We start from the raw sequence: 23,033 nt of genomic DNA on the forward strand, positions 1-23,033 counted from the left end.
CTCAGCAGTACTGGAGATAAGAACAAGAGGGAGGCATCACCTTTTCACTGCCAGCTAAGTCCACCAAGTAGAGCTTGCCGCTGAGTTTCTTCTGCGTCTCCACGTTCTCCTGCTTGACTTGGATCAGGAAGATGCTGTGACTGCGGGAACTGTGCTCGTTCATGTCTGGGAAAACGAACACAAACAAAAAACATTGGTATAGAAAACAATCCTGATTCATTCTTGATTGAAACCTGTGGTTTAGACATTCCCTTGTCAATGGCTGAAAGTAATACAAGTGTTCATGTGAGGTGGACTCAGTTTGACGGAGACCAAAAGCTGCGAAATAATTGGTCCATCAATCCTTCAAACCTCCTGTCGAAGTGTGATGGAACTGGAAGGATAAATGATAATGACTTACATGTGGCAGCTATTGGATGCACCATCCTCAACCTTTCAAAATCTTTGAAAACCCTTCAAAATCTTTTAAACCTCTTGGAGGTGACAGCTATATGTCTGTCAGATGTGCCTTCATTGATGACCTCCATGATCTCCGGCTCTACCATCCTCAACCCTTCAAAACCTCTGAAAACCATTCTACACCCTTCAAATCCTTTCAATCCTTTTGTGGGATTCTGTAGTATCTGGGAGGGTCAAGGTTCATGACTTACTTGTGACAGCTATATGTCTGTTGGATTTGCCCTCGTCGATGACCTCCATGACCTCTTCCGGGCTGGAGACGAACCGCTCGGAGGCGCCCTTCACGTAGGGGACGCGATTCTTATCTTCGTGGACGGAGAGATTGGTCTTGGACACTGCACAGAAATCAAAGTTGGAATAAATTCTCCTACACGACATAGAACAGATAATTATAAGATGCTCATTTTAGGTGTTGAATTAATGTTTATTAGGAAAATGTTTACAAATGTACCGTAGGTCTAAAGCCAACAAGCTTCAAATGTACATGATTCAAAACCTCATACGCACTTCGAATTTCTTGGTAACAGGAGAAAGTCTTTGAGTGGGGAAGTTTGGAAAATGGAATAAAAGCCAGTCTATACTCGGCTGACTGCACTGTCTGTGCAAACGTGTGACATCACGACAGTCTTAGTGCTGCGAATGATGCAAAAGATGAACTCAAGTCACTTCCTGTGAATTTCACTGCATACATTCCCTGAAAATTTGTATTCACATGAAGCATGTGCAAGCGTTTTGACTGAAGCAGAATTTGGCCGAGTGTGATGTTTACGAGGTGTGGGATAGAATTAAACACAGATTGGAAATATAACTAACCATCCAGTAAATCTCGGATGCGATCCATGTAGATCTCGAAGTAGGAAACCTGTTGAACAAAAACAGGTGGGAAATCTTCAGACAAGCCAATCATAAATAAAAAAATAAAAAATGGTACATATTTATTGGTGTAGGTTGTAAACTAAAGTAAAAATACATTAGGCATATGTAGGATTCTGTTCATTTTGAATAATAACACCACTCAAAATCCAGAGAAGAAAGTTCAAAACCTAACCTGTTGAAATATCAGCTAAGTGAATATTACACTTTTCAAGAAAACAGTGAAAAACCATGCACAATCTTCGGATTACGAACATGATTTCGTTGATAGCAGTACCAGTATTTCCAGAAATCAGTCAACTGACTGATCGTTGGAAAGCACCGACATTTCTTGATTTCTTCTAAATGACAGCAAGCCAGATGGAATAATTCCACGGGGTGTTTAAAACCAGTACAACACTGATTCGGTACCATAGATTACTTTTGGGATGAAATACAAATGATCCTATATGCCTTTAATATTATCATACCTTGATATGGAACTCCAGGCTTTCGTCCATCTGGTAGATATGGTTGAAGATGTCTTGGACGATACGCGGAATGATCCCCATGTAGGTATCATCGTTGAGGACACCCTGTAGCAAAATAAACATTTAAACATGATGCTGAAGAACTCCCTTCCAAATCTGTAAATACAAAACTTCACTTACATGTAGGATATTTCTATGGCTATTGTGACTGAATTTTACCAATTGAGTCTTTCAAACCACTTGAGTCTTTCAATTGAGTATTTCATGTATATTGACATTGACAGCATCTGAACTAATACTTACATTTTGCAAAAGTAAAATATTTTGAAAATGTATATCTTCTTCCAGAAGAAAATGTAAATCATGCAAATCAGATTTACATCATCCTAGTTTATGCAACCTTCATGTACATGTTGTACATGTACAAATTCTGGAATTATTTTTTAAAAATAAAAATCTCTTTATGGAAAAGATAGTTGAATCACAAACAAGCAGCAGATGGTGGAGTGAGGAATGATTGTCAAATATCAACGCAAGTCAACGTCACGGCTCTGGCCAGGATTGCTTTGTGACATACAGATTACTAAGAATCCGTTCCACCGACGTAATTAGCTCCTCTGTCTTATTTTGGGGAATTTGTTCGCAGTTTGAGCTTGTAGTCTCCAGTATTGACAGACGGTATAATAAAGATAGTCAAGGGAGCACTTAAGAAGAAATATGAACTGTGTCCATACTTAAGAACGATTCATTTTACAGTAAATGTATTCACTAGGTAAAATATCTCATACAATAAGAAACAAAGGCCTGAGATTCTTTTATGCAAAGAAAGCGCCAATTTTTTTCCCCCATCACCCACTTCAAATTGTAATTTCAGAGAAGGCTGTGATAATGTACATATTAAATCACGGATTCTTGACTGTAAAACAATGCAAAATCTGTGAAAATTCTGATTTCTGAGCACAGCAATACAGTAAAATGCCGCAATAACAAGCACTGCTACCGGTACACTGAACATTTGGCCACAATGAAAATTTCTGTTCCCAAATTGTACTGTAGAGAGCATTAGTGCCAGAATAATACCGGTGTAGCGTGAATATCCGACTCCATGAAATGTGGACTCATTGGTAGTACTGCGCACGCGTGAGTACGATACCATGCTATTTTTAGGATCGTTTCGGGAGAGTGACCTGTCACGTGCGGGGGATCAACCAATAATAGGGAAAAAGGGGTCCGATTTTCAGAGGAGTCGGATTTTCATGTGACACCGGTACTGTAACAAATGACCACTATACTTTGAACAATCTTTGGTGGACCTCATTGTTTTCAATGGGTTGACAGCAAATTCGAAAAGAACGCCCTCTGTGTCAGCGTTATAACAAGGGAAGGACCATAGAGAGATGCCCCTCCCCCTCTCCTCAATTTGAGGAGAAGCACAATTTTCTGCTATGGTAAGCACAACTTTTCTGCTGTTAAGCAGCGCTATAAAAGTAGGCCCTATTGTCCTTCAGCGGAAAGCCCCTAGGATCACAGACAGAAGACATACACACCATAAAACATGCGTAGCCATGGCACTGACAGTGCATCAAGCACCATTACCGGTAGCTCAGTTATTAGCTCAGTCAAGCCAAGCGTGCCATAACCTGTATCCCCTCCCCCCCCCCCCCCCCAATTAATTATCACGTATGAGTACCTCCCTGCCCCCACATTCGTTTTTGAGATTTTACGCATCGCGCTGTATGTTGGCCCCTGGCTAATGCTTGAATGAAACACGGATAAACGCATGACTTTTCAACATGCACTGTACATGTACATGGTTTTCAGGGAATGCTGGCTTATTTCTGTGAGTTTGCTTGAATTGGTTATGCTTTATCTACTATTTATTTGATGTAATGACATTTGAATTTTGCTTACTTCCATAGTAAACGTTTTCCCACTTGACGTCTGTCCGTATGCAAATATTGTTCCATTGTAGCCTTCCAGAACATCTGTTGAGAAACAAAAAAAATGGAAAACAGTTCAAACATAAAACTGCAAAATTAAAATTAAAAGCAAAAATTTCATTTTTTTATTAATAAATTATTGGAATAAAAGAATAAAACAGTTGCTTACTGCTGCGAAGCAGCCATGTTTTGTTTCACCCTAAAGGATGTTTGATCGCACTCATTGTTTTAGCATGTTTAATTTCTCCCATCTCGCGAAAACACATGAATAACTCCTGGTAGTCCCCCTGTTGTGACACATTGTACATGTACATGTACATGATGAATTTGGTTCTGTACAATGTATGTATTCACACGTAAACTTATGTAGGTGTACGTGTACATACATGTACATACACGTACATTATGTTCAATGTTATATTATACACTCAGTATGAACAAATAGGTTTTTACATTGTTATAACATGAGGCATGATAAGCTCTATGCTTCGAGTTTTTTGTGAATGTTAGGTAGTCCATGACATTATCCAACCTCACATTACGTCAGAAGCCACACAAGGCAGGATGACTACTGGGCAGGCAAAGGTCCACGTTTGCGTCACGACAGTCTGTGCATTTTAAATGACTGGCAACATGCATGTTGTTTGCCTCCGAGAATTGTGGGAAAGTGGTTGAGTGGCGATGCATTAGGGCCCATTAGAACCGATTCAAGTGCAGAAGATGTACACACGTATACATGTACATGTGTAAGATTGACTGGGTGCATTCCGGTACAATACATGTACTTCTATTTGAAACATGTCAATGTTACATGTATGACACATTGAGAATGCTGCGCTGTCATTCATGTCATTAAAAAATATTGAAAATTATTCTGAATAATCTCATTCTGAATTGAGTCACGAAGTCCTGTCTTGATCCAGTCAGGTATTTTATGTTTTTCAAAATGGAAACTATTTCTACTTTGCTGCAATTTTGTTAAAAGCCAATTTTCGCGCATGCTTTTAAAGTTTCCACACAATGTTCATCCATTAGGAATATTAGCTCAATTTCCTCTTTGAAATCGGTCAAGTATCAGCCATTCCACTCCCTGGTCTTCACATTTTTTTAACCCTCCTGCTGTCTGAACAGTTTCAGACAGTCAAAATATCAATCCTCTTCCCCTGCCATACATTTTACACAGGCTAGTCACCAACAGTCAGATCATGTTTTTTGCAAGCACTGTGACTAGTCAAATTCAGTCAACAGACCAAAAAAGAGGCAAGTGGTAGCACAGCTGGCTTATCAATCACCTAAAGTCAAAGCACAGCTGTATCAAGTAACATAAACAGTCACAGCCAGTCAATCCTGCTTTATGCAGGCTGGGAGCTCTTAACTGTTGAAAATAGTCACTTGATTGATTTTTAGGAGGGTTAATAAGATCTATATCAATTTTCAACCAGCGCAGCGTCCATTTCAACAGTTCAAAAACAACTACCCCCCCCCTATTTGAATATTCAACCAAGTCCAAAGTCGGAATAATTAAATACTACATTTTTACAACATACACAGCCTTAATTTTAAGATTGTACGAGCTAGCATTGTGACAGTACATCAAACAATTAAATGTTCCAAGATATCTCATCTCAAATTGAAATCTTGCAGAGGCCCCCGCTTGAAATGTCACCTTTTGTTCAGTCAGTTTCTTGCAAGGAGCCGATTTTTTTTTCAGAAGGAAAAAGAGATCTAATCAGTCGGACAGCCTGGCTATGAGAAAGAAAGATATTGAGATGTGCTTGTGGCATTTGTCAGTACAACGATTCATTATTTATCCATGTCCTGTCAGTTCTGACATGTCTGCACCAACACGTTTCTGAAGCCTAGTTTATATCGCCGTTAAGCTTACACTGACTGTGCAGACAGTGCATGGAACCATAGGCAATCGTCTGTGAGATACATATAGTTTGGGTTGTCGGTGACATTTGCGGATGAAATGTTTTTATTAGTTTGGGTCTTGTTTTCATTTGCTCTCTGCCTTTCTTACCTCGATATGAAATCTGGGCTTAACAATCCAAAAAGGAAATCTGTTACGTATCTTGAACTAAGAATTGACTTCACTTTATGTACATGTACATTAATTTGAATGCGTAACGTCCAAAACGTGAGGCAAAAATCTCACTTCCGCAAAAATATTTAAAGGCAAGAAGACAAAACACTGTTATTTACCCGGAACACACCTAAGAATTTAATGAGAAAAACCTTGCTCAGAGTGAAGATAGGACTGGTACCAAAAACCCTGTGAAATTATTCCGCCTGAAATAGCATTGTTCGAAAGAAAACAATCGTTGAAGGTGGTTTAACAAGTGTGCCGATGGACATACTTTTTTACCTAACAGAATCCAGTATGGAGAACAAAAAGTTGTTGCATCCTGTTTTCCAAAAACGTAGAGTACGGTATTGCCACTGAGCTAAAACTTCAACATAGTCCTTGTTTTTTATGCACCCTTATACATGTTATACAAAAGATTTTGAGCAATTTTGTTGCTTCAAAAAAAAAAGGGAACAAAGTGGAAATGATCCTACCAGTACCGGTATGTAACTTTAAATACATGTACACATATGTATGAATGTATGCAGGCCATGAAGAGGCAATGTTATTGAAGAAAATAAAATTGGCAAAACAATGTATTGGATAATACTACTTTTCAAAGATTTGAGCAATGCACACCAACATGTACCGGTATTACATTTTTTCAAGCATGGATAATACATATTAAAATACACAATGTTCTCAGCATATGGCAGTGTGCAGATGATAATGAAGATTCACCACACATCCAGTTTGAAACATTGCTTCAAGTATTCTGTTTTGACTAAGCGAGGTCCCCCGTGACTCAGATTCACCCTGCGCCCCTTCCTTGTCAGTTGCCTCAGTGTTTTACCGGCGGCAGGCAAATAAAATTATCTGCCCATAATGGGGGAAAAGAAATCTAAAGCCATATGTACATGTAGCCAGCATTTACATGCCTACAGTCTACATTTTGTTAAGTGCATCATCTGATCCATTATTTATTGTTTGGGAATGAAGAAATAATGTGTTGATAAGAAACAGAGCACTGACATTTTCATGCACCGTACATTGTATGTATTGACTAACGCATGCATGTTGGTTTAAATCTGGGCATTTCCACACTCACAGGGTTCAATTGACTGGAAATTTGGGATTTGAGAGGGGGACACTGGGGCGCACAGCAAAGCGAGATATTTTGTTCAATTGTTTTACTACTAATTATAATAAAAATTTGGGGGACTAATCATCCTTACTCGCAGCCGAGGAGCTCAATTGCGAAGGACGTACAACGACGTGGTTGAGCTGAAGGCATGTACCCCCCAGTAAAGGCGCCTTTATCAGCCGCCATACGACCCATGTACGACCGTGGAGCACAGCCAGCATGGCCAGAGATAGAAAGTGTTAGATTTTTACAGAGGGAGGAAAACCGGAGAGCCTGGAAGAAAAAGCCTCCTGGCACAGGAGAGAATCACTCTACTCACACATGGTCCCAGCCGGGAATCGAACCTGGGCCACAGTGGTGACAGACAAGCGCTTTACACACTAGCCACCCATGCCACCCGCTTAGGCCCTATTGTTGGATTTTACGAAACTGCCCTTCAACAAATCAGACTTACATTTGTACACATTGTGTTCAAAAACCAGGTTCTGTGACTGGTTACCTCTCCTCTTTAATAAAGAACATTCTGTAAAAAAATTTCTTTTCAATTTGGCAAAAGCACGAACCGGCAGTAACATCATGGAGAAATTACATGTATTGCTTCACAGTAACATATATATATATATACAATGGTTCATACATGTGTATGTACAGACCTGTGTATTAGTGTGTGTGTAAAATTAGAGTACTAACCAAAACATTTTACAGAATGTATCAAAGGAGCAGTTTAAGATATTATTCAACCCGAAGATACCGGTAGATCTGTTTTCCTTGAAGTTGAATATTAACGACAGACTTAATTCACTGGGAAATGGCAAGGCTGAGACTAACATGCTGCTCAAGGATGCCTTTTGAAATTTCAACTTGACATTGGTTGGAGACGCAGCCAGAACCTGTTGATGATTAAGATATAACGATGAGTGTGAATCACCACGCCATGACGCCATTTAGAAGAGAGAATAAACCATCATGAATTATTAACTGACTACATGCATAGTCACACGTTCATTGGACATACTGTACGTACAGTGCACATAAAATGGTAAACTAGCGGTTTCTGGCATTACGTATGAGTCAGTAAAGTTTTAAAGGGGCAAATGGTGGATTTGCACTTGCAGACAGGCTAAGTTTTGATATTATACTTCATATTGACATTATGGTATTTAAAGGTAGACTATCAATTGCAGCTATCCAAAAAGTAACTGGCAAAATTATTGTTAAAAAGCATACTTGGTTTAAACTTAAAGATAGTAATGGGCCTAAACTCCCTGTGAAATTATTCTTTCTGGCATGCTGTTATTTTGAAGAAAACTATAATACAAAACATTGTAAAAGAAGGTCATTTCCAAAAATGCGTTTAAGATGCATTTTTGGAAATTTTGGTTAGTAGTTTGTGAATGGGTTTGCAAAGCCGTGAATGGGTGCGTGCAAGCGTTAACATGACACAAACGCCCACGCGGTTGCTTTAATTCATCATTTCAGTGCATGTCATCATGTAGCTACAATCGGCTGAACATGCTGAATGATAACGTGTCCCAGACGCTGATTTCAAGTGCAATTCAAAACATGACCTGGCAACTTTTGAATTGAAATTGAGAATATTAGTATTTTTTTTTGGAATATACAGCATTCACAGAACTACATTGTAAAACTTTATCAGGTTAGTTGTTAAACACCCTCGTTACATTTTTAGCACTTTTGCTGCTTTAAACGGAAAAAAAATGCACAAATGACAAATGATCTACAGATACTTTTAATGGACTATTGCTGTGCACTTTGTACTCCACCAATTACAATATAAGTTTTGAAAAGTCATTAACGGCTCTGCTGTGGATAACATAGTTCCTTGTGGCAGTATAACCATGATTAATACAATGGTGCAAATTATGACAGAAAAACCAGCAGGCTGCAATGGAAAATAAACAAACTATTACAGCGCAAGGCTTTATATTATGCTAACCTTTCCAGGGACCTTGGCATTGATATGACCATAATGTCTGTTGTTGATGCAATTTTTCTTCCGTTTTTTTTTCCGGACAGAAAAAGCACCAACCGCAGTCCAAATTAAGAAAATAGGAGAGTTTTAATTTGCCAGTTGCTCAATGGAATAGTTCAGTAGGAATGGATTAAATTTGGTACAGTTCCCCACAATACATGTATGATATGTGCACCAGTGTATGTACATGTACATGTACCAGCATGCTAGTACATGTAAAGTCGCAACTCACATGTACTACACGTAGATGTGTACGTGTACAAACGTAACAAACATGCACATACATTTTGTACGCACATGCACGTTTTGCAGAAATACATGTATGTATGTACATGTATATGCACATGTATGACATGTACATGATTCAGACCCCACTACCGACTACGCATTAGGATGCATCTTATGAATCTGATTTAAGTACATGCATTCCCACACACACACACACATACAGCCAGCTCCTCCAACTTCTCCCATAGCAAGATGAGCCAACGAAGATGACTCATCCTTGGTGCGCTTAATTAAAATACGACCTCCTCAGCCAGTACGTGACCTCTTGTTACGTCTGTGTCGGGGAAGCACGTACACATACTGTACATTTACATACATTTAAGCACATACATGGACACAGAGGGGTAAAATTTGGTTCAACTTTTCAGGCTACATTGTATTTTCCAAACAAATAATGTAACCAAACAAATAATGTAACCAACATTTTGTACATTTTGTACTCCATACCTGTGGTATTTTGTTTTGGATAGGAGCAGTGTGTATTTTTGTCCAAATTGTGTTCCATAAAATAACATTTGGATTATTCGATTACAAGCTAATCCGTTTGTCAAACACTAACAAAATCTCTATGGAGTTTCACTACAAATAAGAGATAATGGGGTTCTTTTACAATGTTCCTTTCTAGCTTTTACACCTTAGACTTCAAAAAACCATCCAGTTATTTCCAGAGTAAAATATCAGAAAAATCACAGACTTTTCTTGTCATTAAAATTCACTTCATCATCAATTGTCGGGCAGCAACATTTTATTGCCGTGGGCAGACTACGGTTGACGCCTGCCTGATATGAATAACGGAAGGTCTCAGAAAAAAGGCAGGGGCCCGCGACAACGATACGATATGAAACTCGCCTGAAACACTGTCTGCTTTTGCAGATCAATTTATGAAGGCAAGAGGGCTTGGCCTAAAGAAAATCAAATTATGACAGAAATGACATCAACAAGACCACTGACATACACGTACCCCAAAAAATGGGAAAAAAGAGGATGTTAATTGCTATACATTGAAGGATTGGAAAATGCATGAATGCAACCAACTTATATGGACTTGCAGATTTCTCATTTATTAAATGTACATGTTCACATGTTTTATTGATCGTGACTACATGTAATTTTGTCTTGTGCAAAATCTTAAAATTATTTTTACTGCCCTACAGAACTCATTCCAACAATTATGTTCTAAAATTTTCTATTTTATAATTCTCGTGGTTACGCATACAATGCAATGTGGATACGAATATGAAACCTAATTAAAATATAAATTGTGTGTGAAAGCGAAACATGTTTCACTTGCACCCAATGCATAAAAAGACATAAGGCCAAAAGTAATGAATCAAGATTTGTAATAAGGAAAATGGCAGCACTCAGAGAACTCTGGAATGTTATGCATTAATTAATTAACCAAATTAACATAGTCGGGGGGGGGGGGGGGGGGGGGGGGGGGGGAGGGGGGAGGGGTAGGGATGGGTAGGGGCGTTGAGGGGGGAGGGGGGTGAAGCCACCTCAACCACCCTCTTGGATCTGCCCTTGCCCTAGGAAGCCTAGATGAATTTAATTGGATTACAATTGAAAAGGGATAATCTGGTGATAATGATGATCCTTAATGCGCCTAATCCCTTAATCCCACCACCAAGGAATGACAGCCAGACAGAGTAACAGTTGTATGCAAATAAGGGATTTACAGTATCTGCCACATGTAGTGATGTTAGTAGTTGTGACCATGTTGTGACCTACCGGTATATGATCTTCAAATTTTGGTAAGAATTATTTTTCATGTTTTATGCAGATGAAAATTCACCAATATTATTGCTTTGAAAATAAATAGGCCTGCATAATACGTATCTTGAATTTACTTTTCCAATAAAGTGAGTAACAAGATGTTTCACATGTATGTCTTAAGAAAATAACAGGTAAATTCAATATTTGCAAATAGTGCCCCCTAGCATAAAAAAAAAATTCCCCTCCCCCTTTTTCAACGGAGCACCAACCTTTAACTTTCAAAGTTGGAGAACACTGTGTGTATACACCTGTCAGATTCCCTTGATGGTTTATTTGATAATTTTGATTCAAATTCTTTAAGCTCTGGCAGGAGTTCTACATGTCACTTGGTGGTCGGTCTGTCTGTCTGTCTGTCCCAAAAAAAATTGACCAAAATAAACCCCCTAAGTTTTTTATAAAATATAACTACCAAATTTTAATTTTCAAAAAAAAAAAAAAAAAAAATCAAAATAATTTAAATATTTAACAAAAATTGTTTGGAACAATTCGGATGTCAATCTAGGAATAAACCTTAAGTATGGTGTTCCATATGCGCCATTGGCTTCGCATTTTCAGGTGTCGCATTTTTAAGCTCTGGCAGGGATCATTTTGATAGATTTCACGCAAGACTTTCATGCAAGAGGACCAGAGCTTACTGTGCACTCGCACTTGTCTTTGCATAGCAATCGCTAATGGACCTAGTCTACCGGTACATGGCGAACCTCACCCTAGAATTAACCTACATGTACATGTACATTATGTAGATGAATACAAAAGGATGAATTCCTGTATTGTTTAGTTCAGCAGTGACCCTGTGCCTCAGACACAATACAATTGTGCATAGTTGATTCTAGCAGGGGCAGCTGCTGTTAGAGACAATAACACATGACAACTTCATTGTTATAAGCAGACATGTACATGTACATGAAGAACCCACAACAGCGATACTCAGTAATAATCTGTGTTGGTTACATGTATTTACATAGCATGAACAAAGGTTATTGTGTACTGTTCAATAAACACAATTTGGTCTTTAAACCAACAGCGTCATGAATGTGTAGCAATGAACAGTTTTTTGTTATTAACTGAAACTACAATGTAAGTATTCCAACACTGATGGATTTTTGTCTGAAACAGAGGAAGAAACAAACCTAATTTCCTGGTCATTTTGTTTACCGAACTTACCGTACGCGAATGTTACAATAATTTCTTTCCATAAAATAAAGAAAAAAGGCGATTGCAATAAATGTAAGTTACAAAGATACCCTCAGGAAAACAATGAAATAGAACAACGAAAAACAGTGATTGCCACATTTAAATTATAGGAATAACCTTTAGAAGACTAGAGGAAAAAATCATACATTTTATGGAGTGCGCATTTATGGAGGTACACGAATCGGGGAACCCGACTTAAAAGCCAACACCAAATTTAAATCTCGGAAGTTGCTGTACAGATTGTTCATAAAGGTCTGCAGGATACCACACCGATGCGCCAATACAGCAAAATACAAGTGTAGAGCAGCTCAATACAAGGTGTAAATCGCATTTTCGCAGACATCAATCGTTATTTGTCCATCAGCCTGACAGTGACATTGAAAACCTCCTTTTTCACTGTTTGACAATTTACAAATTAATATGTGAAGTTTATTACTGGTACCCGATCCCAAAATCTGGTCGGGCACTCGGATACCTGGTTCCAATCCACAGTCTACTATTGAATTCCATAGAAATGATCGTACCTTTGACTATGGCCTTGGCACATTTGTTGTAGACTTCCTCCTGTGTTGATATTGGCCGAAATACCCTGTCAAAGACAAAGACTCTCCCCTAAAGAGAAAACCAAACAAACAATAAATAGAATAAATAATCTAAGACATTTAAAATCATTGCTTTTATTCACCCATGTAAATTTTGAAAATAAAGTGGTTAGGCTTCGTGAGCCGTGATCAGAGGGTCAGGGGTTCGAATCCAGCTACTGGCCACATGTTGTGTCCTTGGGCAAGCCACTTCACTCCAACTTGCCTCTCTCCACCCAGGAGTATAAACAGGAACCTGGCATTAGCTGGGGAGTAATCTGCAATGGACAGGCATCCCATCCAGGGGGAATAGAAATATTCTCAGTCGTTTCATGCCAAGGAAACTGGAGATAAACAACGGCCTGATGGGCCATATTGGCTTGTGACAGACTTTACTTTTCATGCTTTTCCTCAAGCCTTGCAGGATCCTGCACAAGTGCAATGACGTTTTGAAATAAATTGTTCAAATGGGGGGGGGGGGGGGGGAGACGTATACAGATACCACACAATAGATTATGTCATCATTTCACCTGCACTGTTTGCATTAAATCATTCCTTGAAATAAATTTTAATAAAATGCTTGCTACGCTATTATCTCAGCTCAGAAATATTCACTGAAAAAAGCAGAGATTTTTTGATTGCAGTAAGCACAGCCTTGTAATTGGGCCCAGTACAGTACATTCTTACTGTTACAAATGTATTCCTTATATTTTATGTATAACTTGATAGAATCCAGAAATCTGCAATCATACACATTTCCTTGACTTGCAAGCAGGAAATATGACTTTCAAAGAATACAGAATTTTTTTTCGGAAAAAAATGTTGCAACCTGACGCCACTTTAGTGGTTGTTTACAAAGTCTATGGAAAGTCAAGTACATGCATTTCCTAACAAAATTGGAAATGTTTCTCAGTCCCAGATTCATGTCTTATCATTATTATTATTTATTCGGCCAAATTACAAAAAAACAACCAAGCAATCCACAAAAATTAAACAAAAACAACCCAATCCAAGCTGGCCAGCTATATAGTAAAACACTGTGACTCGAAAGCCTGCCAGTCCTATTTTCATCATTTTTGCAATGACTGACCTTCATTGAGATGATATATGAAGAAAAATGTGGCGTCAGGTTGCATCATTTTTTCCAACTTTTTCAATGCATTATCACACAAAATGCAAATGATTTTATCTACAGGCATTCAACTGGGAAGTAAGAAAAAGAGAGGGAAATCCAGGCTTTACAAGACTTTATACAGTGTGTTTCATTTCTTTTATGTCATTAATTGTGATGTGAAAAGTGAGGAAATAAGCTGATCAGAGGAAAAGTTGTATGCCCATATCTAAAAGTCACAAATTTGGAGGATTTAAAAAACTTATTTCAACAATAATAAGGGAATAAATGTTGGCTTGGCCGGTTTTAAATGAGTACGTTTAAGACCGGCTCAGGAGACTTGATGCCGAAAATGACCAGAGCCGAAGGTGTGGGACATTATATCGGTGACCAGGCCACTGAGCCGGTCGTAAACATACAGTTGTACATGTAGTTGCTTAATACACCACATATTTATTCCCATTCATAAATACCCTCGAGTCAAAAAGTCAAAACAAGTCAAAAATAATAAATTTCCAACGATTTTGTTCAACAACTTTATTTCATGTTTCGGAACAGTCCATTGATGACAGGATGGTGGCAAAGTACCAGTGACGTTGCTGTTCCACCCCAACTACAGTACTACCCCAACTACAGTTGGGACGACTCCAATGTCAGTTGTGGTACATGTCGGACAACTCCCAGAAAGAATGCAGTATCCATTTTTCTTCATATCATATATCATCGCAATAAATGTCAGTCGTTGCAAAAGCGTTCAAAAGACACGACTCTGGGAGTGGGACTGAGAAACATTTTCTTGACACTCCACAGACTTTGACAGTCTTTGTACATAACCGCTCAACTACCTGAAGTGGCATCTGGATGTATTCTGTCCCTAGTCTCCTAACTACATGTACATGTATAGTTAAAGAACTCTTCCAAAGTTGGGACAGTCTGGGTGGAGTGGTCAGGGGACATTTGACGGGTGCTTAACTGGAAAAATGTAAATCATTAACAATTAAACTGTAATTCATTTTCATCTCAAAAATATAATTGATGGGCGCAATCAGTGGACCTGCACTGTCAGTTGATTGTGCTTTGCTAGTATCTGTCAATCACGCTGCCATCAATTTATCGCAGTGTCATCAGTCAATCGCCTTTTCTAGGTACTCACCATGTTCACGGCTCTGGAGGATTGTTTTTTTTTAAAACATGAAAAACATGAACAACTCAAAAAGGGAAGTTAAGTGTGACATTTCCGACAGGGTAAACTGATCGTGCATGCGCATTTCTGCACAATCGAGTGATAGCGCAAATCTACCGATTGCACCCTGTGTATCTATACTTACCCCCATCGATACAGTGTCGTCATTTTGGAATTTTGTGGCAACGACTGACTTTGATGCCAACTCGGCGCTGTTCATTGGCCGCACCCGACACACCACTTTAATATTGCACTCATCAGCATCAGCCATGGTTAATCAGTCCAATTCCCCGTTTAATCGAGATCAAGGAATGTGTTTTCTACAGTTTTATTTGACGAATCTTCAGTCCAACATTAACATTTCACACAGACTCAGTGATGGTGATTGTCTGCTATAGTGCTAGTGCTGTGAGCCTGTGTTTATGCATGGACTTTGGAGAATGCACACAGCACAGCCGGCGACTTTGGATGTAAAATCATCAGACGAGAAAACATGGACTTACGCCACCAAATTACCACGATCGAAACAACAGGAGGATCTAAGTGCACCCTAAATATACAAATGGCAACATGGCAGAGAATCGGCGTCAAAATGTGGCAGTTTTGTGGATAAAATGTACTATTTACATGGTGAAGTTTTGCCCATTTTTACACGAAAAGTATCCACCTACTTCGTCCAGCAAAATCTATGACATCATGTGCTGTTTAACAATTCTCGCGATACTTTGAAAGTAGGACTTTGGATTTTTAATTGCCACCCTGTTTTAGTGCCTCAAACTGAATGTATTTCTAAAATAAAACTTTCAATAATCAATATCTATTGAGAGTTTTTATAAATGATGTAACTGAACTTAGACTTTAGGGAAATTTCCATGATCATTTGAGATCTCGTTTTGCTTTAGATCACGTGGTCAAATAAATTAAAGATGGCGGACCCCAAATACGCAAATTTACCGGGGATCGTAAGTAAACCGGCTTCAAAATTACGATGTAAAGAGCTCAGTACGAATTGTGTGTTATCAGCAAGTATTTCTTGACAATACCCATGTATAGAAGTAAAGTTTGGAGTTTATATATATTTTTTGTGCTTAAAAATTGCAAGTTTATTTTCTTGCGGGCGCGGCCGCAACGCCGCAACACGTAGGATAGGTTGCACATGTATGTGAATAGGGCCTATGTGTGTACGTACGTGCGTGTGTGTACATGTACATTACATGTACAGTACATGTTTACGTGTAGTTGTACACAGTCAATGCACATTTGGTACGTTGTGCATGTCATCATGCGTCTAGTATTATGGCCTCGTATAATTTTAATATAAGGAAATTTAGACATGTAAGATCATATTCCAATAAATTTTTACACAATAAAAATTAAAATGCTAAAACTAAGTGAAACAGTGAAAGTTTTGGCTTTTTTATTTAATTTTTGAAATTTTGAATGTTGACTTTTGTTTGGAAATGTTGGTTTTTGGGAATGATGTTTGCTCATAATATTGCAGGTTCTTCTAGTTCAAGCAGTAACTTGTAACTGTTTTCCTAGAAGAAGAAGAAGAATTACTGATGATTGTGTAGACTAGTTAGTACTTATGGACCCGTTTTTCATTTTCCTAATCAGACTCAACTTAAAAACTATTTTTAATCATTTCAAAATGACTTAACAATCTTTATCAATCTTTTCTTAGTTCTGAGTCTAGGTGAGTCCAATGCCCTATAATTTTATAAGTGGATTTTTCATTCTCCTATTGGAAAGATGCCCGTAACTTAATAACCACAAAAAGTTGTTGGTGTTTGTATTTTATTACATTGTACTATTATTATAAATTTATCATTTGTTGACACATATTCACTTGTAACTTACAGGATACCCAACCAGACGTATATGAGACCACTGACCTGCCAGAGGATGACCAACAACAAGAAGTGGTAAAAAAAACCAAGGCTTTGCTCATTTTATTAGTTGATGTTTAATTGATTTGTGTGATTCAATTCAGTGCCGACAACACTTGTTTTAATGTCTTCGATGTTCTACTTTCTCTGTCAAGGAGGAGCTTAAAAGTGAGAGTGTCGAGCAGCTAAGTGTGGACCCAAACACGGCCTTCGGCAAATTCAAGGACAAGAAGTTAGTGAGTGGAAAAATAGGTAAGATAAACTGTTGTACTTGTGTCCTTAAGCAGTATGGTTTGCTGTTAATGCACTGGTCATTGTATTCGAAGCTATTAAGTTAAGGGGTAATTATTGGTAGGCCTATCAGTTATAAAAAAAAAAAAAATTTACTGAGGAAAACCTGTGATTTGTTCCAGATTTTTCTGATCGAGTGAGCCACTCCAGAAGAACAGGTTATTACGTGCCCAGAACAGAGTATGAAATTGTAAGTATCAATTTTCAGAAGTATAGCCTGACCCTCACTTGAAAAAATAACCTAAAATTTCTGTGAAAAGAGGTACAGAGAGAAAGAATGCTTGTGTTCTTGCAGTAAATTGGACATCGTTAACCCTGGCTCATTGAGTATTATTTATTTATCTTTTTTTTTGGCATTTTTTTCCCCCATTTCATTAGCTGGAGGAAGGGACCGAAGTCAAGGAGACTCCGGTGCAAAAATTCCAGCGTCTTCAGCATGAGATCAGAGAGCTTTCAGACGAAGTGGAACAACTCAAAGTGAGTCTTCGACCCTTTCACGGGTAGATTGGAAGTGTGCAGTGAAGGTATCCTGCACGTTTCATCCTGAGACAGTTTGCTTTACGAACTGGGATCTTGTGCAGAATTTTGTGCAGTACCTTTGCTGCACATATCCTGTCTGGGGGTATCCCTAAAAAGGTCCATGCAAGTGAGGTTTTAGAGAAAAGCCTTTACAAACTATCATGGACTCTCAAACAAGAAACCACTACAATTCCTTTCCTACCCAAATCTCTCACTGTCACTGTTAACTGTCTTCTCTACCAGCAAACAGCGGAGGACTCCAAATCGCCGAGTGTGACGTCAATCTCCTTGATCCAGCAGGTGGGTGTGCTACAGGAGCAGCTATATGGCCTACACCTGGAGAAGATTCTGGGCTCAGATGCTATGATAGAAGCAGCTGACCCACAGGGAACGCTACCAAAGTAAGATAATGGACTATTGCTGTGTTATAGTAGTTTGCTGGTCCCAGAGGGCAAGCCTAAGGCGAAGTAAAAAACAAAACAAGTTTCTCGTCCCCGCCCGCTTCCTTTTTTGAGGCCGCCTAGATTTTTTTATTATTTTTTATTTTTGAAAAATGTAGTAGAAAAACACTCTAAATGACACTGTAAATATGTTCAGTTCTCTTGTCCAACTTGTCTTTTATCTTTAAAAGTGTTTCTTTGAACAGTGGAACACCAACGGTTGCAGGAAATTTTGAAAAGGCGGTCACCTTGAAAAAATAAAAAGCCCCGCTTCCTCCTTTTTAAAAAAAAACCCGGACGAGAAACTTTTTTTTTTTTACTCGGCCTAATGTCGTATTTGTACCTATTTGACTGACAGACTGACTGACTAACAGACTGACTGGCTCCCCGACTCTCTGACTCCCCGACTGACTCCCCGTCACTTGTAACTTAGACTACATTTGGACTGGGGGAGAGAGCTGGGCAGTGCTATCATGTAGGATTACTCTTAACACCAAGGAATTGGCTAAATCTGACCCACTGTGTAAATCGTCGCGGACGATCAACTCATGAACGATCAAATTGTGAATATACATGCATTCACATATATACACATACACCTGTTGTGCTTTATAGTATAGCAGTAATGCATCACAATGTTTTTACAATATTGCAGGAAGTTAGTCAGCCAGCTGGAGGCTTACAAGAATCTCAGTGTGCAATCGTCAGGGAAATCCCCTGCCAAGTCGGACCAGAAGGCCCAAGACGGCTGCATCACATACGAGCTGCACTACAACCCAGAACAGGCCAAGTTTGCCCAACTCTCCAAGGTAGACATAATCTTTATGTGACAGAATCATGTGATAATTATGATTTCAAATCATCCTTTCCCAGTATCGCCCTTTTCTAGCTCCTGAACCCCTCCTCCCCATCTTCTCTGGTCATCTGGGAAAAAAACTGGTGTTCTGTAAGAACTCTAGATAAGCACACTGGTTGCTCCCCTCACTGATACATATTTATACTCCTGAATGGAGAGACAATTGTAGTAAAGTACCTTGCTCAAGAACACAAATACCATAATCAATCGGGGTTCAAAGCAACGTACAGTTGCTCATAAATTGAACATTGTTTTCTTTTCTGTTTCTTTACAACATTGACAAAAACCAAACTTTCATTTTTTTGTAGAAGTAAAGTTTATTATTTCGTTTTTGATAGGCATCAGAGTTGGAACAAAGACTAGCAAGACTAGAGGCCGTCATTGGGCAAGACCCGCAAAAACTTGTAAGTTGAGTTACACTTCAGCAGATTGTATTTTTCATGATTGACTGGATTTTGTTTATTTTCTTTTTTCCTGTGACCGTCACTTTTGTTTTGTCCATTTGGACAGACTATATCTCTGTTTTGATCATTCTGTCATACTTAAATTTGTCATAACTCCGGTATTTGTAAAGCTTACTTTATGTGGGACTTCAACCCATAACTTCCTTCTTTTTAGACAAATGTCTTAGCATTGTTCGCCACCAAGCTCGCCATTTCAAAGCCTACAGTTTCAAAATTTGACTTACGCAGAATTTTGAGTTAAGCAGGGTTGTGTATCATTGTTATATTACTGAAGACAATGGATTCTTTGTTTGACTAAACAGTTGTGTTGAGTTTGACTTGACAAGTTTTCACTGTACATGGTATTGTCATCATTTGTAATAACTTCTTGTTTTCTTTCCCAGTCTTTCCTGACAGCAGACACAAGCTCCAAGTGTCTTACGGTAAGTCAGGGTTGTTAAAATGGTTGTGTTATTCAAGATTAATTACTTTTGCACACACTGTTGAATACTGATCTCTCTTATTTGTTTGACAGGCTCTACTCTGTGACCCTAGATTTCTAAACTTTGATGAAACAAATCCAACCATTCTCTTCTCTTCACAGGAAGCAGTAACCCAGTTGCAGGCTCAGATCAGCCTGCTGGATCCCATCCAGCTGGATCACGCTGATGCCCGCATCCAGGGACTCCTACAGCATCTCAGTCAGGTCAAGGAGAAGAAGAAGACGGCAGAGGATGCAGGCAAGGAGAGTAAGGTTAGTGGAACAACCCCCTCCAAACACACCCATCCCCCCACCCCAACCCCCGAAAAGTTTGGAGGTTTAGAAGACCAGGAGATTATTAAAGGTAATTGGTCAAGATGTAATGAACTTCGCTACAACTTTGAAAAACAACAACATTAAAGTGACCGGGCTCCATCCTCCTAAATTGTGTTAATTTTCGTTCATGCACGGTTTTGTTGTGTTCACAGATCTCGGAGTTGTATGACATGGTGGAGAAGTGGGACGGTATTGCAGACACAGTGCCTGCTGTCGTAGAACGACTACAAGCCCTGAAAGATCTGCATGAGCAAGGTACGTACCTAGACATCATTGATGAACAACAGTCAACATGTCAATCACACCTTAATCAAAATCAAAATGAATCATTCTTTTGTTTACCCAGTTTAACCTTGGGGGAGTGTGGCCAAGCGACGAGGGTACGCAACTCATGATCAGACGGTCAGGGGTTCGAATCCAGCTGCTAGCCATATGTTATGTCCTTCGGCAAGCCACTTCACCCCCACTTGCCTCTCTCCACCCAGGAGTATGGGTACCGGCATTAGCTGGGGAGTAACCTGCGATGGACTGACACCCCATCCAGGGACAGATACAAATATTCTCAGTCCTTTCAATCCAGAGATAAACATGGCCTGGTGGCCTATATTGGCTCTTGACAAACTCGACTGTTTTACTCTCGTGCGATTTGCTTTGTGATTGACTTCTTTATTTTCCCAAATAGCCCTACAGTTCAGTCAAGCCCTTAGTCATCTGGACACTGCTCAACAGCACCTGACTACAAACCTGAATGGCCAAGACACCCTGTTGAAAGAGGTATGTTGCATGCCGCACTACCAGCCTTGTTTCCTCTTTTGTTGTACTTTACTGACCGACTGTCACTTGTGAACTGAATGCCACTTGTGGCTCAGGCCGTGTCCGAAACGTGCTTCCAGAGCTACGGCTACGTCTATTGTCAGCGCGTCCCCACGTATTTTCAATGGGCACAGACCAAGACCTAGCTCTAGACAGCTGATTCCGATGCAGCCTTACACTGGTGTGGGACTAGCTCGCCAAGGCTTGCCGCTTCATGTTTGTTACGTAGCATCTACACCACATGTGCATTAGGCTGGCGTCACTTGTGTCATGTACTTTGATTAAACATGTGTAAACAGTAAAGTCAAGTCTTCATGCGGACGGCAAAAATAGAATTTTCATTCCCATCAAATACCATTACAGCTTACTACATATTCCGAAATGAGGTGCTATTCTGTTAATCTGACAACTTCACATCTCTTTTTCGTTTCTGTTTCTTTCTCCCACAGCTGCAGGGGTCCTTTGCAGCCAACATGGCCTGCATCCAGGCCAACTGTCAGTCTCTGGAAGAACGTATGAAGAAATTCCAGAAGTAAAAGTCTATCAAGAGATATTTGACTATTTATTGCAGTATAAAGATTGTGCTCATATTGTCTAACTGTTCACTCTGGATGATTTCAAAACCTTTTTGTCACTGGTTTTAAAGAGTCTATATAAAATAATTTTTGTTCGTGAAATGCATCCTTGTTTTCAATTTTCTCCACTTTTTGTCCATACGAGTTTGCATATTCATGAGCAAAACCGTGATGTCATTTAAGGCAGAGGCCGCAGTGTTACAGCTGCTGCAGCACCAACAATATGCCATTGTTAGTGAACTCATTGAAGAAGTCATAATATGAGCACAATCTGAAATGTACAAGCCAAGTGTTGCCATTTTGCTGTTATTTTCCTTATCATGTATTTAGGAAAACATTGGGTCCATCATTTGAATATTTGATAAATTATCTTGGGGCCCGTCTCGATTCATATCTGGGACGAGTTCCAGACAAGTTGCAGGTAGAGTCATTCACTTTGTCCGGAAGATGCTCTGTACTTGTCCTGGACATGTTCCGAGGAAATTTTCATTAGCAACTGCTTGACTCATCCATACTGATAACTTCATTGCGGGAAGATTGCGGGGAAGTTGTTCAGAACCCTGCAACTTCTACCCGATACAATGTCCGCAACTTGTCCGGAACTCATACTGCATATGAATTGAGACGAGCCCTTAGTTACTGGTTTAAGTTTCTTTGATTTGAAATTTTATTTCATTTTGCATTTTGCTATTTCATTTTTTTTTTTTTAATGTTTGAAACAAAGCTCACAACAATTTGAATTTTATCAGAAGACAAAACTGCAAAATGGTATTTTAATGGTATAAATTTTGTCATTTCTGGTCATGCAATTTTTACATAATTGATTTTTGTTCAGGGCTTAATAATTTATTTTCAGAATTGATTACTACTGATCTTCCAAATGTCAAGTTGTGCATAAGTGGTTAGCAATGAATCAATCAAACAGTAACTGTAGCTTCATGTGATTGTCAACAAGCTTGTAAAATTATGTAAATTGCATGAATGAAATGTGACTCAATGGAACAGCCATATTAACGTGTAAATAGTGTAGATCCCTGTATCCCAAGCCCCAGTCTTTGATGTAAAACCCATATGCACAAAACTAGACTTAAGCGCAGAAAGTCTGTACTTCGTGTACGTGTATACGCCTTCTCTGCAGTGGGTTAAGCAGTAACCAGCTTTTGTTTTTGTTTCACATTTTCAAATAAACTTCATGTATTATTTGGGGCAAAGTGATAACAGTTTCACGTTGTAATCATCATTCTCTGCAGATGTGTTAGTTTTTGACTTTATAATTAATTTCCATTTTGAACAAGGACATTGACTGGGGA

General features: G+C 39.0%; 2 protein-coding genes across 3 annotated transcripts in view; one reads left to right on the plus strand and one right to left on the minus strand.

Annotated features, from left to right (window-relative positions):
- Positions 1-15,964, minus strand: part of LOC119744542 (kinesin heavy chain-like) — a 33,723-nt gene extending 17,759 nt beyond the window's left edge. Inside the window, exons 1-7 of one of the 2 annotated variants that reach the window (XM_038220514.1) lie at positions 15,226-15,964; positions 12,730-12,817; positions 3,714-3,787; positions 1,803-1,907; positions 1,273-1,321; positions 651-794; positions 41-165 (exon numbers count right to left, since the gene is read on the minus strand). In XM_038220514.1, coding sequence (XP_038076442.1) covers positions 41-165; positions 651-794; positions 1,273-1,321; positions 1,803-1,907; positions 3,714-3,787; positions 12,730-12,817; positions 15,226-15,351 — 711 coding nt within the window. In that variant the 5' untranslated portion in view covers positions 15,352-15,964. The remainder of the gene's footprint in view (positions 1-40; positions 166-650; positions 795-1,272; positions 1,322-1,802; positions 1,908-3,713; positions 3,788-12,729; positions 12,818-15,225) is intronic. The other variant, XM_038220513.1, reaches the window with a different exon arrangement.
- Positions 15,959-22,938, plus strand: LOC119744543 (dynactin subunit 2-like). The gene is made up of 13 exons (XM_038220516.1): positions 15,959-16,042; positions 16,943-17,005; positions 17,125-17,221; positions 17,383-17,450; positions 17,639-17,737; positions 18,023-18,180; positions 18,875-19,028; positions 19,414-19,479; positions 19,923-19,961; positions 20,123-20,272; positions 20,488-20,590; positions 21,018-21,109; positions 21,598-22,938. The coding sequence occupies exons 1-13, from the start codon at positions 16,007-16,009 to the stop codon at positions 21,682-21,684; spliced, it is 1,212 nt and encodes a 403-aa protein (XP_038076444.1). The 5' UTR covers positions 15,959-16,006; the 3' UTR covers positions 21,685-22,938.
- The last annotated feature ends 95 nt before the right edge of the window (positions 22,939-23,033 follow it).

The sequence above is a fragment of the Patiria miniata genome, unplaced genomic scaffold (genome assembly GCF_015706575.1).
Source record: "Patiria miniata isolate m_02_andy unplaced genomic scaffold, ASM1570657v1 HiC_scaffold_7, whole genome shotgun sequence".
Taxonomy (NCBI): domain Eukaryota; kingdom Metazoa; phylum Echinodermata; class Asteroidea; order Valvatida; family Asterinidae; genus Patiria; species Patiria miniata.